Consider the following 15,572-nt stretch of genomic DNA (forward strand, 5'->3'; position numbering starts at 1 on the left):
TGGGACCATTCGTAGCAGCGAGTGCAGTAGTAGGTGAGGGCTCAGCCACTACATTCCCATAATCCCATAACCTTTTTAACCTTTCTCTTGAATACTTTTTATTGTTGTTTTTGGGTTGTACGGTCGGCTAAGAAGCCTTCCGCATCCTGGTTGATTTGGCGGGTGGTCAATTCTTTCTTGAGAAGCGCCTAGGTTAGAGGTTGTGATGAGGTCCTTTAGTATGGGTTGCAGCCCTTTATACTTCAGCACCTAAGAGTCGTTTCAGCATCCTAAGAGGACCGCTACGCTCAGTAAGGAAGACGTACTTAATAAAGGCAGAGTAATGGTTCAAGTCGACTTCCTTACCAGGTACTTATTTATTTTATATTGTTATTTTGAATAACTAATAAAATGAAATACGGGATACTTAGCTTCTTTGTTAACATGTATGCTGGTCTCCACCCACCACCCTGGGTGTGAATCAGCTACATGATCATCGGGTAAGATTAATATTGAAAAATGTTATTTTCATTAGTAAAATAAATTTTTGAATATACTTACCCGATGATCATGATTTAAAGGACCCGCCCTTCCTCCCCATAGAGAACCAGTGGACCGAGGAGAAAATTGAGGTCTTGTTGACAAGAAGTACTTGAGTACCTGACCACAGATGGCGCTGTTGTGTACACCCCCACCTGGATAGCGATCGCTGGCGTATCCCGACCGTAGATTTCTGTCGGGCAACGGAGTTGACAGCTACATGATCATCGGGTAAGTATATTCAAAAATTTATTTTACTAATGAAAATAACATTTTTACTTAAAGTGTTATGATATAGAATGTGTGGTTTTTAAATGTAGATATAGTGTATATAGTAAGGACTAGAATAAGAGGTAAAGGAGTGGGAACATTATTATGAATAATAATATATTTGTCCCTATACATATACAAAACTTTCGTTCTTCAAAATAGGGATATGTCTTTAGTAGGTTGGCCAGGGCACCAGCCACTCGTTGAGATACTACTGCTAGAGAGTTATGGGGGTCTTTTGACTGGCCAGACAGTACAACATTTGGTCCTTCTCTCTGGTTACGATTCATTTTCCATTTACCTCCATATTCACACTGAATAGTCTGGCCTATTCTTTACATATTCTCCTCTGTCCTCATACACCTGACAACACAGATTGCCAAACAATTCTTCTTCACTTTGGGTTACTGTACTTCAATTGTTCAGTGGCCACTTTTCTCTTGGTAAGGGTAGAGGAGACTCTTTAGCTATGGTAAGCAGCTCTTCTAGGAGAAGTACACTCCAAAATCAAACCATTGTTCTCTAGTCTTGGGTAGTGGCATAGCCTCTGTACCATGGTCTTCCATTGCCTTGGGTTAGAGTTCTCTTGCTTGAGGGTACACTCGAGCACACGATTCTATCTTATTTCTCTTCCTCTTGTTTTGTTAAAGTATTTTATAGTTTATATAGGAGATATTTATTTTAATGTTGTTACTCTTCTTAGAATATTTTATTTCCATTTTTTCCTTTCCTCACTGGGCTATTTTCCCTGTTGGAGCCCTTGGGCTTGTAGCATCTTGCTTTTCCAATTAGGGTTATAGCTTAGCTTATAATAATAATAATAATACTATAATAATAATAATAATAATAATAATAATAGTAATAATAATAATAGTAATAATAATAATAATAATAATAATAATAATAATAATAATAATAATAATAATAATAGTTATTGTTACTAAGGTAGCTAGTTAACAATAAGTAGCACGAAAGGGAAGCCCCGCACATCTGCCTTAGGAGAATAGCTTCTTTTGTCTTTGGCTACAATGTTTACAGTTGTACCATCAGGCTCCTCTTTTGACTGCTGGATCTTTTCTTATATTTGTTTAAGTTTTTATTTTTAATTTTCATGATTGCTCTTGCTTGTTAGTGGAAATGTACCAAAAGTAAAGCATGTGGGGAAGGGAATTTTGTTCTAATGAGGATACGCAACTTTGTACCCCCAGGTGTTGGGTACCTTTGTGAGAGGATGACATTAAGCAGCCCCCCCCCCCCCCACTCCCTGTTGGAGTGTTGCTCTCGTTCTTCCTATCAGGAGAACAATGAACTCAGAGCATCACTCATCTTGCTTCATGGTACTTTCTTGTCCCTAGGAGGGAGTTACCCGATTCGGATTGAGTATCTCCTGTACCTGGGTGCTCGATAGTGAATATTATTCGTCTGGCAGGGCTCATATAATACATACTCTAACTTGGTAGCAGTAGTGAGATGGATCAGTTGACTGAAAACGTGTAGGGTAGGGGTTAAAGGCGTATGATCTGTATGCTGGACTTCGGAACTTTTGGGATGCATCTTATCCTTTTCTAGGGAGTTTATTATTTAAAAAAAACCTCTCAAACTTGTCTTACATATCAAGAGTTTCTGTATAATAAAGAAATTTGGGTTTTGATGCTCAAGATCAATATCAAGGAGCTTTCATGATCTTACAGGTACCATTAGTTATGTTTGGGTTTAGTTTTAGCAACTAATTCTTCCCACCTTAGGGTTGTGGTGGTGTAAGTGGTAACGTCCCTGACTGGTGATCACCAGACTTAGGTTTGAGTCCCGCTCAAGCTCGTTAGTTCCTTTGGTCGATGCAACCTCCCCATCTTTGTGAGCTAAGGATGTGGGGTTTTGGGGGAGCCTATAGGTCTACCTGCTGAGTCATCAGCAGCCATTGCCTGGCCCTCCTTAGTCCCAGCTTGGGTGGAGAGGGACTTGGGCTCTGATCATATGTATATATGGTCAGTCTCCAGGGCATTGTCCTGCTTGATAGGGCAATATCACTGTCCCTTGCCTCTGCCATTCATGAGTAGCCTTTAAGTCTTTAAAAAAACCTAAATATAGATGTGGGTATTTTATAATTACTGCCCTGGGATCTTCATATAAACCTTTTGCATATAATGTTAGTTCCTGCTTCTCTCTTTGTATCACTAATTTTCAAAGTCCATCAATCAGATGACACTTGTAGCTGCCGGGGATCCCGGGAGTCACCTTCCCACACTGCTATTAGTTGTTTGTCATTTTTCTTTCACATTAAAATGAATTGAATTATTTGCGATGATTTTGTGCTCATGAAAGGCCTTTTTACCTCCGCCAACTAAGTTTAAAGGAGGTCATGTTTTACCCATGGTTTGGGTGTTTGTAGGTGTGTTTGTTTGTGAACAGCTTCCTGGCCACAATTTTAATCGTAGAGTCATGAAACTTGCAGGGATTAACTGTTATGTAAAAAGCTGGCTGGAAATTATTAAATTTGGGATGGTCACGGTCAAGCAAAATGTCTAATTCACGTAATCAGCCATAAGTTTGGACATTGTTGTCACAGAGACTTCAAACTTGGTTCATATTTAAATATATGACAATCCAATCCAATTAATACATGTTAAGGTCAAAGGTCAAGGTTGAGAAATAAGCTGACGCGGCGGAGGTCTGCGCTCTACTGAGTGCCCCTCTAATTATGATATGGTTTCGTATGGAAAATTGATTTTATTCAAAGTGGTAACACTTTGAGAAGGATTCATTACTAGCTTTGACTAACTTGTAAAGGAACTCAAAATTATGTTTGAGCTCGTTTTAAGAATAAATCAAATCGCCATTTTTTATGCATCACAAATAGATTACCTGGTTTTCCTTAGACTTCAGGAAATCTTATTTAATAGAGGTAAAGATAACTTTAAACTGCTTTGAAAAAGGTTTTAATAAGCTGCATAGATTGTTAATAGCATTTGAGTATAAGATCAATAGAGTTCATTACATAATTTTTCCACCAGTTCTTTTATACATTAGAGTATTAATGATACAGCACTGATATTTATGTGACAATTCTTTGTTTTCGTAACAATAATTTTTGTTTGTAACATATATTCATGATCTCATATCTCTTCTCTCTTTAGGGAAATAAATTCAAGGGTGACTTGCTGTCCGATGGGAGAATTCGATCCCAAGAAACAAACAAGATATTTGGTACTCCGAGTGCTTGGGCCATTTACTGTAAGAAAATTGTTAATCCAGACAAGAAATCAGGTTGTGGGTGGGCTTCAGTAAGTATGATTGTCTCCTATTATTTTTTTTATAATCTGGAAGAGTTTGGTCAGTTTTGCAGTGACAGATTTGGTATTGTGTGAGTTAAATATACTTTGATGTTTGGCGCCTTTAATTTCATGGTAGTTTCCAGTAGTGTCGGGAGGAAATGTAGTAATTTCCAGTGATGTCTGGAGGAAATGTAATAGTTTCCAGTAATGTCTGGTGGACATGTAGTAATTTCCAGTAATGTCTGGAGGAAATGAAGTAGTTTCCAGTAATGTCTGGAGGAAATGTAGTAATTTTCAATATTAAACTTACCCGGTGATCATATAGCTGTCAGCTCTGCTGCCCGACAGAAAAACCTAAGGACGAAATACGCCAGCGATCGCTATACAGGTGGGGGTGTACATCAACAGCGCCATCTGTCGAGCAGGTACTCAAGTACTCCATGTCAACACAGAACCAATTTTCTCTCTGTCGTGCCACCGGCAAGACCTACTAAATACGCTGTTGTTTTCTGGATTGATTTTCACGTTATTTGGTGAAGTATTCATTTCTGGTTATTAGCTATCGCTGTGCAGAAGTTATCTTCAATACTTCCTTGCATTCTTTTATTGGATTTTGGATTATTTGTTGACGACTTGGATAGATTTTGAATTCCCCCCTTTGACTAATTCAAGATGTCTGACCCTTCTCAAGTCCCCAAGTACAGGAAGTGTAGCGCTAGGGACTGTTCAAGGCGTCTTCCGAAGGCCTCTATCGATCCGCACACCATTTGTTCCAATTGTAGGGGTAAAGCCTGTCAGTTGGAAGATCGATGTGAGGAATGCGTTGGGCTTTCGGAATTCGATTTTCAAGAATTCCTGAAATATGCACGTAGGCTAGAGAAGGATAGAATCAGGAGGAGTTCGTCTCGCTCAGTGGATTTTTCCTCTCCCCATGCCCCACAACCTATTCCTTCCCCTGTAGTGGTTGCACCCGACCCCCCTGCTAGCTCTCATCAACCTTCGATGGCAGATATGATGCGTGCCATCCAGGCTCTGGGTGAGAGAGTCGAGTCATTGGCGAATGACCGCAATCAACTCATGGCTGACGTCAGGGAGTTGAAAGGTAAGAGTGCAGTGGGAAGTGAAGTGAGTGTTTGTGCAGTGAAAAGTGTCAGTGTTACGCATGAGGGTGCGTCTGTTCGTGCCTGTCGTCCTCCCAGTCCGGGACCTCTTGCAAGCTCCCAAGCCCAGGGGAGAAGCAATGTCGTACGACCAAAGGGTTCGACAGGCTTTAATCAGCGGACAGACGTTCCCTCCGTGGTTTCGGACGTATCTTGCCTAGATCGTCCCACCCACAAGAAGACGAGTGAGCCCGTTCATTCCTCGTCTGCGGAAGAGGTTTCACGCCAGAAACGATGGACCAAGGTCTCACGGCCTCTTAAACGCAAGGTCCCTTCCGAGCTAGTCCAACGGCCCAGGTGTAGCCACTGGGTCAGTTCGGACTCGCTGCAGTCCTCCGACGACTGCACACCTCCTAAGAGAGGCAAAGTGGTACCGCAACAGGCAGTAACTCCGTCTGTTGCCGCACCAGCTGCTGTAGACCCTAAGTGGTCTTTGCTGCAATCTATGCAGACTCAGTTAGCTTCCTTTATGCAGGAGTATCGTGCGGAGAAGGTTGACGCTGCACCCGTTAGCCTACAACCATCCACGGTTGTGCGCCCAGCAGACGCTGAGGCTGCCTGCTCCCGCACTCCAGCTGTGAGAGCTCCTCCACCCATGCGCAGTCGACCCTGCCAGACGCATGTTGACGTGCACAGACGCACGGAACCCTCCGTTGACGTTCGTGTGCTACCACAACAACAGGAGGGTGGAGTTAAGCTGCCGTGTTTTGACGCGGTGCGTCAGCCTCCGCAACCCACGGTGGTCTCCGCTATCCGACCACAGTCAGGAGTAGACGCTTTGCGCACCCACTCAGCTATGGTTGTTGCCAGTTCTCAAACTGACCAACAGTTGCATGACGTTGGGTCCAGTGCAGCCACGTATGCACCCGTGCTGCCGGACTCAGCCGTCCAGCTTTTACCTACTCCTTTGCCACTTCCTCCTCAACATTCAGACGATGGACTCTCTGATGATGACGAAGCTGCACATCTTGACGACCAACACTCGGACATCGACGAACCCAAGACCACGCCTCCCTCCTTAGACTTTAGGAAAGTGCTTGCGCTGTTCAAGGATTTATATCCGGATCAGTTTGTGTCTGCAGCACCACGCTCGCCTCCCTCTGAGTTCGCTTTAGGCATGCAGTCAGCAGCACCTGCCTTTACGAAGCTCGTACTCGCTCGCTCGTCCAAGAGAGCTTTAAGGGTACTGGGAGAGTGGTTGCAGTCCAAAAAGCAACTTGGGAAGACAACCTTCATGTTTCCCCCGGCCAAGCTTGCTTCCAGATCTAGCGTCTGGTATGCCACGGGAGAAGTTCTCGGCTTGGGAGTTCCTGCCTCTGCCCAGGGCGACTTCTCAAGTCTGGTAGACTCTCCCCGCAGGCTGGCTATGAGACGCTCCAAGGTTTGCTGGACTCCTTCGGATATGGACCATCTTATGAAAGGAGTTTTCCGTGCATTCGAAGTCTTTAACTTCTTGGACTGGTGTTTGGGAGCGTTGAGCAGGAAGACCTCCCCTTCTGATAAGGATACAGTGAACCCTCGCTACTTCGCGGTTCGACCATCGCGGATTCACCACTTCGCGGATTTTTTCCATAACCCATATATATACAGTAATATATATATATATATGTATGCATGTATTTATGTATATATGTAGGTATGTATATGTGTATACATATAAATATATATATATATATATATATATATATACACACACACACACACATATATATATATATATATATATATATATATATATATATATATATATATATATATATATATATCTATATATCTAAAGTAGGAAGATGTGATGTAGTTCTAAGGGAAAAGTATGGGAAATATGTCTGGGTAATAAGCAAAGCTCTACCTCCAGTTTGTTTCTACATTATGATCAGAGATAAATGTAAACAAAACATTGGTTGCCATTTTTTATCGTGCTTTTTAGCATGTTTAGGAAATGCATGATATAAAATCACCTTTAATATTTGTGCCTGTTTTAGTTTAGGGTACTGTAGTACATGCATTAAGTGTTATGTACATTAAAGGGTAGTTTGTTAACAGTACTACGTACAAGGGAAGGTTTTAAAAGTCTGAATATACATGTTGAATAAATAGGTAAATATGGTGTCACTACTTCGCGGATTTTCACCAATCGCGGCCGCGACTGGAACCTATCTACCGCGATACACGAGGGTTCACTGTACTTCCATGCTCATTATGTCCTGCATGGACAAAGCCATACGGGATGGTTCTAGTGAGCTTGCGGCTTCTTTCGTGTCCGGGGTCCTCAAGAAGCGGGATCACCTTTGCTCCTTCTTGTCAGCTGGAGTCACCCCATGTCAAAAGTCGGAACTTATGTTTGCTCCGCTCTCGAAGTGTCTCTTCCCTGAAGAGTTGATCAAGGAGATTGCCGCCTCCTTGATCCAGAAAGACACTCATGACCTGGTGGCGTCATCCGCACGCAAAGCCACCCCTTTGCCCTCCGTGCCTAGATCCAGGATGGACACTCCAGCGTCAAGGTTCATTCCGCCCTTTCGTGGCAGAGCCTCCAGCAGAGGAGGTGCTCGTGCCGAAAGTCAACGTGGGAGCAAGAAGAAGGGTTCCAAGTCCTCTAGAGGCAGAGTCTGACTGCCACCTTCTTCAGACAGCAGTGGGAGCCAGGCTCAAGAACTACTGGCAGGCCTGGGAGAACAGGGGCGCAGACGCACAGTCTGTGAAGTTACTCAGAGAGGGGTACGGGATTCCATTCTTGCGCAAGCCCCCTCTAGCAACAACTCCCATCGACCTCTCTCCCAGGTACAGAGAGGAGGACAAGAGACTAGCTTTACAGCAAGAGGTGTCTCTCTTACTACAAAAGGGAGCGGTAGTCATAGTCCGGGACCATCAATCCCCGGGCTTCTACAACCGTCTCTTCTTAGTGGCGAAGAAGACAGGAGGGTGGAGACCGGTGCTAGACGTCAGTGCTCTGAATGTCTTTGTCACAAAGCAGACGTTCACCATGGAGACGACAAAGTCGGTTCTAGCATCGGTCAGGAAGGAAGACTGGATGGTCTCGTTAGACCTAAAGGACGCTTACTTTCACGTCCCCATCCACCCAGATTCCCAACCTTTTCTAAGGTTCGTTTTCGGGAAGGTTGTATACCAGTTCCAAGCCCTGTGCTTTGGCCTAAGCACGGCACCTCTAGTCTTTACCAAACTGATGAGGAATATTGCCAAATTCCTGCATTTAGCAGACATCAGAGCCTCCCTCTATTTGGACGACTGGCTTTTAAGAGCTGCGTCAAGTCGTCGCTGTCTGGAGAATCTAAAGTGGACTCTGGATCTGACCAAGGAATTGGGTCTCCTGGTCAATATGGAAAAGTCCCAACTCGTCCCATCCCAAACTATAGTATACCTAGGAATGGAGATTCAGAGTCAAGCTTTTCGGGCTTTTCCGTCGGCCCCCAGAATCAGTCAAGCCCAAGAATGCATCCAGAACATGCTGAAGAAGGACCGATGTTCAGTCAGACAGTGGATGAGTCTGATAGGGACGCTTTCATCACTGGACCAGTTCATCGCGTTAGGGAGACTCCACCTCCGACCCCTTCAATTTCACCTAGCTGTTCACTGGAGAAAGGACAAGACGCTAGAAGCGGTCTCGGTTCCTATTTCCGAGAAGATGAAGTCTTCACTGACTTGGTGGAAGAACAACATTCTCCTCAGGGAGGGTCTGCCACTGGCTGTTCAGACCCCCGACCACCTTCTCTTCTCGGACGCATCGGACACGGGCTGGGGTGCGACATTGGACGGTCGGGAATGCTCGGGCACGTGGAATGCGGATCAAAGAACGTTGCACATCAACTGCAAGGAGCTACTGGCAGTTCATCTGGCCTTGAGAAGCTTCAAGTCCCTCCTTCTAGGCAAGGTGGTGGAGGTGAACTCCGACAACACCACAGCCTTGGCGTACATCTCCAAGCAAGGAGGGACTCATTCGATGACGTTGTACGAGATCGCAAGGGACCTCCTCACCTGGTCAAGAGATCGAAACATATCCCTAGTAACGAGGTTCATTCAAGGCGACATGAATGTCATGGCAGACCGCCTCAGCCGGAAGGGTCAGATCATCCCAACAGAGTGGACCCTTCACAAGAATGTTTGCAACAGACTATGGGCCTTGTGGGGTCAGCCTACCATAGATCTGTTCGCAACCTCGATGACCAAGAGGCTCCCAATTTATTGCTCACCGATTCCGGACCCAGCAGCAGTTCACATAGATGCCTTTCTTCTGGATTGGTCCCATCTAGACCTTTATGCGTTCCCCCCGTTAAAGATTGTCAACAGAGTACTGCAGAAGTTCGCCTCTCACGAAGGGACAAGGTTGACGTTGCTTGCTCCCCTCTGGCCCGCGAGAGAATGGTTCACCGAGGTACTGCAATGGCTAGTAGACGTTCCCAGAACACTTCCTCTAAGAGTGGACCTTCTGCGTCAGCCGCATGTAAAGAAGGTACACCCAAGCCTCCACGCTCTTCGTCTGACTGCCTTCAGACTATCGAAAGACTCTCGAGAGCTAGAGGCTTTTCGAAGGAGGCAGCCAGAGCGATTGCTAGAGCAAGGAGGACATCCACTCTCAAAGTCTACTAGTCGAAGTGGGAAGTCTTCCGTAGCTGGTGCAAGTCGAAATCAGTATCCTCAACCAGTACCTCTGTAACTCAGATAGCTGACTTCCTTTTATACCTAAGGAAGAAAAGATCCCTTTCAGCTCCCACGATCAAAGGTTACAGAAGCATGTTGGCAGCAGTCTTCCGTCACAGAGGCTTAGATCTTTCCAACAACAAAGATCTGCAGGACCTCCTTAAGTCTTTTGAAACCTCGAAGGAGCGTCGGTTGGCCACACCAGGTTGGAACTTAGACGTGGTACTAAGGTTCCTTATGTCAGCAAGGTTCGAACCACTTCAATCAGCCTCTTTTAAAGATCTCACTTTGAAGACTCTTTTCCTCGTCTGCTTAGCAACAGCTAAAAGAGTCAGTGAGATACACGCCTTCAGCAGGAACATTGGATTTACATCTGAAACGGCTACATGTTCCTTACAGCTTGGTTTTTTAGCCAAAAACGAACTTCCTTCTCGTCCTTGGCCCAAATCGTTCGATATTCCAAGCCTTGCTAATTTGGTTGGAAATGAACAAGAAAGAGTACTATGCCCTGTAAGAGCTCTTAAGTACTATTTGAGACGTACTAAACCATTACGTGGACAGTCAGAAGCTTTATGGTGCGCCATTAAGAAACCTTCTTTACCTATGTCGAAGAATGCAGTTTCTTATTATATCAGACTTTTGATTCGAGAAGCTCATTCCCATCTGAATGAGGAGGACCATGCTTTGCTGAAGGTAAGGACACATGAAGTTAGAGCTGTCGCAACTTCAGTGGCCTTCAAACAAAACAGATCTCTGCAGAGTGTAATGGATGCAACCTATTGGAGAAGCAAGTCAGTGTTCGCATCATTTTACCTTAAAGATGTCCAGTCTCTTTACGAGAACTGCTACACCCTGGGACCATTCGTAGCAGCGAGTGCAGTAGTGGGTGAGGGCTCAACCACTACATTCCCATAATCCCATAACCTTTTTAATCTTTCTCTTGAAATGTTTTTTATTGTTGTTTTTTGGGTTGTCCGGAAGGCTAAGAAGCCTTTCGCATCCTGGTTGATTTGGCGGGTGGTCAAATTCTTTCTTGAGAAGCGCCTAGATTAGAGGTTTTGATGAGGTCCTTTAGTATGGGTTGCAACCCTTCATACTTCAGCTCCTAGGAGTCGCTCAGCATCCTATGAGGATCGCGAGGCTCAGTAAGGAAGACGTACTTAAAAAGGCAGAGTAATTGTTCAAGTCGACTTCCTTACCAGGTACTTATTAATTTTATGTTTGTTATTTTGAATAACTGCTAAAATGAAATACGAAATACTTAGCTCTTAATGTTAACATATATGCTGGTCTCTACCCACCCCCCTGGGTGTGAATCAGCTATATGATCACCGGGTAAGTTTAATATTGAAAAATGTTATTTTCATTAGTAAAATAAATTTTTGAATATACTTACCCGGTGATCATAAATTAAAGGACCCACCCTTCCTCCCCAATAGAGACCTAGTGGGCCGAGGAGAAAATTGGTTCTGTGTTGACATGGAGTACTTGAGTACCTGCTCGACAGATGGCGCTGTTGATGTACACCCCCACCTGTATAGCGATCGCTGGCGTATTTCGTCCTTAGGTTTTTCTGTCGGGCAGCAGAGCTGACAGCTATATGATCACCGGGTAAGTATATTCAAAAATTTATTTTACTAATGAAAATAACATTTTCCAGTAATGTCTGGAGGAAATGAAGTAGTTTCCTGTAATGTCTGGAGGAAATGTTGTCATTTCCAGTAATGTCTGGAGGAAATGTAGTAGTTTTCAGTAATGTCTAGGAAATATGATTTTTTATTTTTAGTAGATGTTTTAGTTTAATAAACTTATATTATGAATATTCTATACCGAATCAAATTTTCCTTAACTGCCATTTAGTGTAAAAAATTTAGGGGCTTTGGGTATGATCAGAATTACAAGTGACATCATCGTTGGTATTTTCTTATATTGAGATTTATTTCGTTGTCTTTTTTACTTTTCTTATTTCTCAAGAAATATGATTCATAAATTATTTTTCAGGTTCGGTATAGAGGGAAGAAGTTGGACTCGTACAAGAATAATTGGTACAGGCAAAAACGGCTTGAATTTGAACGGGAAGGGGAAGCTTTGGGTAAGAAAGTTGGCAATTTTATATTGAAATCTTTAATTATTTCTTAAAAATTTTGTATTTTTATATTTAAATCTTTATTTATTTCTTAAAAATTTTGTATTTTTATATTTAAATCTTTATTTATTTCTTAAAAATTTTGTATTTTTATATTTAAATCTTTATTTATTTCTTAAAAATTTTGTATTTTTATATTTAAATCTTTAATTATTTCTTAAAAATTTTGTAGTTCTTTTATTTAGATGCTTATCAACTACACTTTCATTTACAATTAGATGATATGATATAGTGTACAAACCCGGTTGAAAAAATTATCTCAAAGAAAATGTGACTTTTTTTATATACAATATACTCATTACTTTACGATAGTGTAATACGCAGTTGCGGCTATCAGTAGTTCATAGAGGAGTTTCCTCTTGATCTATCTGAGTAAGTATCATCTTTTATCATTTTGTATCATTTGGTAAGTGTTTCATATCTGCAAAGAAAAGAATAAGCGTAAAGCAATAGTTATAAGCAGCTAAGCCTTGAAGGGAGAGAGCGGAGACTTCCGCTCTCCACCAGCCAAAAGCAAAAAGTGACGTGGTTCATTGAACCGTGAGTAGATATAGGTGGCTGGGTACCCCCAGCCACCCCTTACCTACCCACTATAAGCGATTAGGTAGGGTTGCCACCTCTAATTAATGGCTGACTTCCAGCTCTGCCGAAAGTAATGTATCTACATAAATAACTACAATTTTGTATTAGGGAAAAATACAAATTATATCCAAATTTGTCATGTTCATGTTTCGTTAAACCTTCAGATGAAGAAGAGATGACAGACAGCGACAGCGATGGACCTCACGAGCAGGAGATTGTGGAGTTCGAACTGATCGGTAATCGACATCCTAATCAGTAAGTAGCCTGAGAAGTGAAGTACTGTACTTCATATACATGATTTGTACTCTATTTATGTACTGAGTAAGGAAAGGGATCTATAAATATAATTCCATTCTTTAGGAAAGCTGGTATTACTATGGTCATATATCTTCACATAATTTATTGAACATGATGGCAGAACAGATTACTAATGGTCATTTTCAGAATGCATGGGTAAAACTAGGCGTCTTTAGACATGGTCGACTTGGTGTTGTCAATGCCATGTAAACTAGTAAACTTGAACCAGAAATGAGCAAAGATTCAGCTATATATCGAGCCTATGATGCATTAATGTATGAAAATCTAATAAAAGTTGTAATGTGTATATACACAAATACACCCAATGAAAGTAACTTTTCATGTGTATATAGTATGAAAAGTAATGGGCCAAGAACACTACCCCAAGGAACAACACCAGATATCACATTCCTATGCTCACTTTGGTGCCCATCAACAACAACAACTTCTTTTGTCAAAGGAAACAAATGCATTTTTTTATTACATTTCTGCATAACATAAAGTCCGTTATTACTGACGAGTAGTTTTATATCTTTTGACGGCTATTTATCGTTGAATTATTACGGAATGACAGTCACTTCAATGAATATAAAGGTTTTATTCATTTCACAAAATCCCAGTGCTGTACCATTATTTAGAGAAAAGGCTATAAAACTAATTTCTGAAAAATTATTCTATAATCACTTCGCAATGAAAAAGAGTGATTTACAGAAATTACTTACTTTTAGTACCCATTTCTATATCCCAAAATGCTTGCAGACTAAAGTTCTCCAAGTGGAAAGAATGACTTTCCGTTACGTTATAGGTATTCTGTATTTGTGTACCAAGCCATTTGTTTTTGGATGCTAACCTGGAGATGTCACAATGCCTTATGGTTAAAAGTATTTAGATGCTCAGGAATGATAACTTGGTCCATTTTGGAATGATTTTATTCTATTATACATATTTCTGGGAAGATCTCTACTTGCAGAGAATGTTTTACATTAAACGGGCTGACATAAGTTTCCTTTTATAGTTTAGTTATACAAAACATTCTTAAGATACCCCACAACTTTTTTATGTAAAGCACTTTTCAGTTATCCTAACTGCTTCTGAGATTTGATATAATTTCCTCTTTATTTCCGACAATATAGTTCAGGTTGATCTGCTGAGTTTGAGAATTATTCCATGTCAGGACTCCATCTTGCATTTTGACTGCTGAGAGGTTAATTCCTTGAGGCTAGTAGTCCCTAAGGGAAAAATTATCATATCTGGACTCTACTTACTTCCATATTGTCTGCACAGACTGCTCATTCAGTTTTATTGTTTTATCACAGCCACAGAAGTTCCCAGAGGTGCTCACTATTTTTATCTTGTGTGTGTGTTTTTTTTTTTTTTTTTTTATGTTGAATCCTCCTACACTATTTTCGAGCCCCTTTTTTTCAATTTGGAGCATTCATACACTGTTATGTAGCCCTCTTTTCCAATTTTAAATGGTACACTCTGTTTTTGAGCCCATTTTTTTTTTCAATTTTGAATGCTCTCACACTGTCTACGAGCCCTTTCTTTAATTTTGAATGCTCCTACACTGTCTACGACCCCTTTCTCTAATTTTGAATGCTCCTACACTGTCTATGACCCCTTTCTTTAATTTTGAATGCTCCTACACTGTCTACGACCCCTTTCTTTAATTTTGAATGCTCCAACACTGTCTACGACCCCTTTCTCTACACTGTCAACGAGCCCTTTCTTAAATTTTGAATGCTCCTACATTGTTTTTCAACCTATGGTATACCTCCTTCTACTAGTTTGCTAGCTATTCTCACATACAGAAATTTGAAGAGAGAGAGAGAGAGAGAGAGAGAGAGAGAGAGAGAGAGAGAGAGAGAGAGAGAGAGAGAGAGAGAGAGAGAGAGAGAGAGAGCGCTTGAGATTCTAGCCCAAGCAGCAGAGAGATATTCTAGCCCAAGTAACAGGATAAGGCTTGTGGGTAAATTTCCTCAAGGAGATATGGGTGCCATTCCCTAGGTTTTTATGCCGAGGTGAAATTACAGTATAGTTATTAGAGAACTTTCATCAACCTACATTACAATGTTCCCAGTTCTTTCCCTTATCCCTAACCAGGCTAAGGATGGAATTTTCATATTCATTAATAAGGAAAAAATATAATTTTAAAGTCTTTAAGGTGCAAAGGGTCTTGAGTAGATTTACAAGGATTGGTAAAGTAAATGGTCTTTAATTTATATTTACTATTAAAAGATCATTGGTTATTGTATTGTGCATTCTCTGTAGTTTAACCTGTTTTCCATATTCTTTTTACTTCATTTTCAGTGATATGAACACCATGGTCGAACTGTCCAGCTTCCAGTCCTTGGGCAGAATGCAGCCCTTCAATGTCACCATGTCGTCGTCTGCCATGGCCGTTGTTGACGTTCACGCCCATCTTTCTACATCAGAAGTAGTTGGTTATCTTGCTGGACAGTGGGATGTTACTAATCACAGTATGTGTGAGTTTTATTTTGATTATCTCTATAGTTAGGTACTTTGTGGCATGAAGTATACTTACTAGGACTAACATAGGATGCATGAAACCTCTGTAACTTCTCTCTTGTCATCTGCCTCAGAAGATAGACTAGTTCTCTGTAATTCTGTAAGCGATTCAGGCTCATTCCCTTCTTTGAACAGTTTTGGTCT

The 15,572-nt window shown here is 41.7% G+C and overlaps 1 protein-coding gene across 4 annotated transcripts in view; it reads left to right on the forward strand.

Annotated features, from left to right (window-relative positions):
- The window catches only part of LOC137624271 (MPN domain-containing protein CG4751-like), a 47,837-nt gene that overhangs the window by 22,023 nt on the left and 10,242 nt on the right, over positions 1-15,572 (forward strand). For 3 of the 4 annotated variants that reach the window (XM_068354812.1, XM_068354839.1, XM_068354821.1), the window contains exons 3-6: positions 3,924-4,070; positions 11,876-11,966; positions 12,767-12,857; positions 15,210-15,385. In XM_068354812.1, coding sequence (XP_068210913.1) covers positions 3,924-4,070; positions 11,876-11,966; positions 12,767-12,857; positions 15,210-15,385 — 505 coding nt within the window. The remainder of the gene's footprint in view (positions 1-3,923; positions 4,071-11,875; positions 11,967-12,766; positions 12,858-15,209; positions 15,386-15,572) is intronic. The other variant, XM_068354830.1, reaches the window with a different exon arrangement.

The sequence above is a fragment of the Palaemon carinicauda genome, chromosome 2, assembly GCF_036898095.1.
Source record: "Palaemon carinicauda isolate YSFRI2023 chromosome 2, ASM3689809v2, whole genome shotgun sequence".
Taxonomy (NCBI): domain Eukaryota; kingdom Metazoa; phylum Arthropoda; class Malacostraca; order Decapoda; family Palaemonidae; genus Palaemon; species Palaemon carinicauda.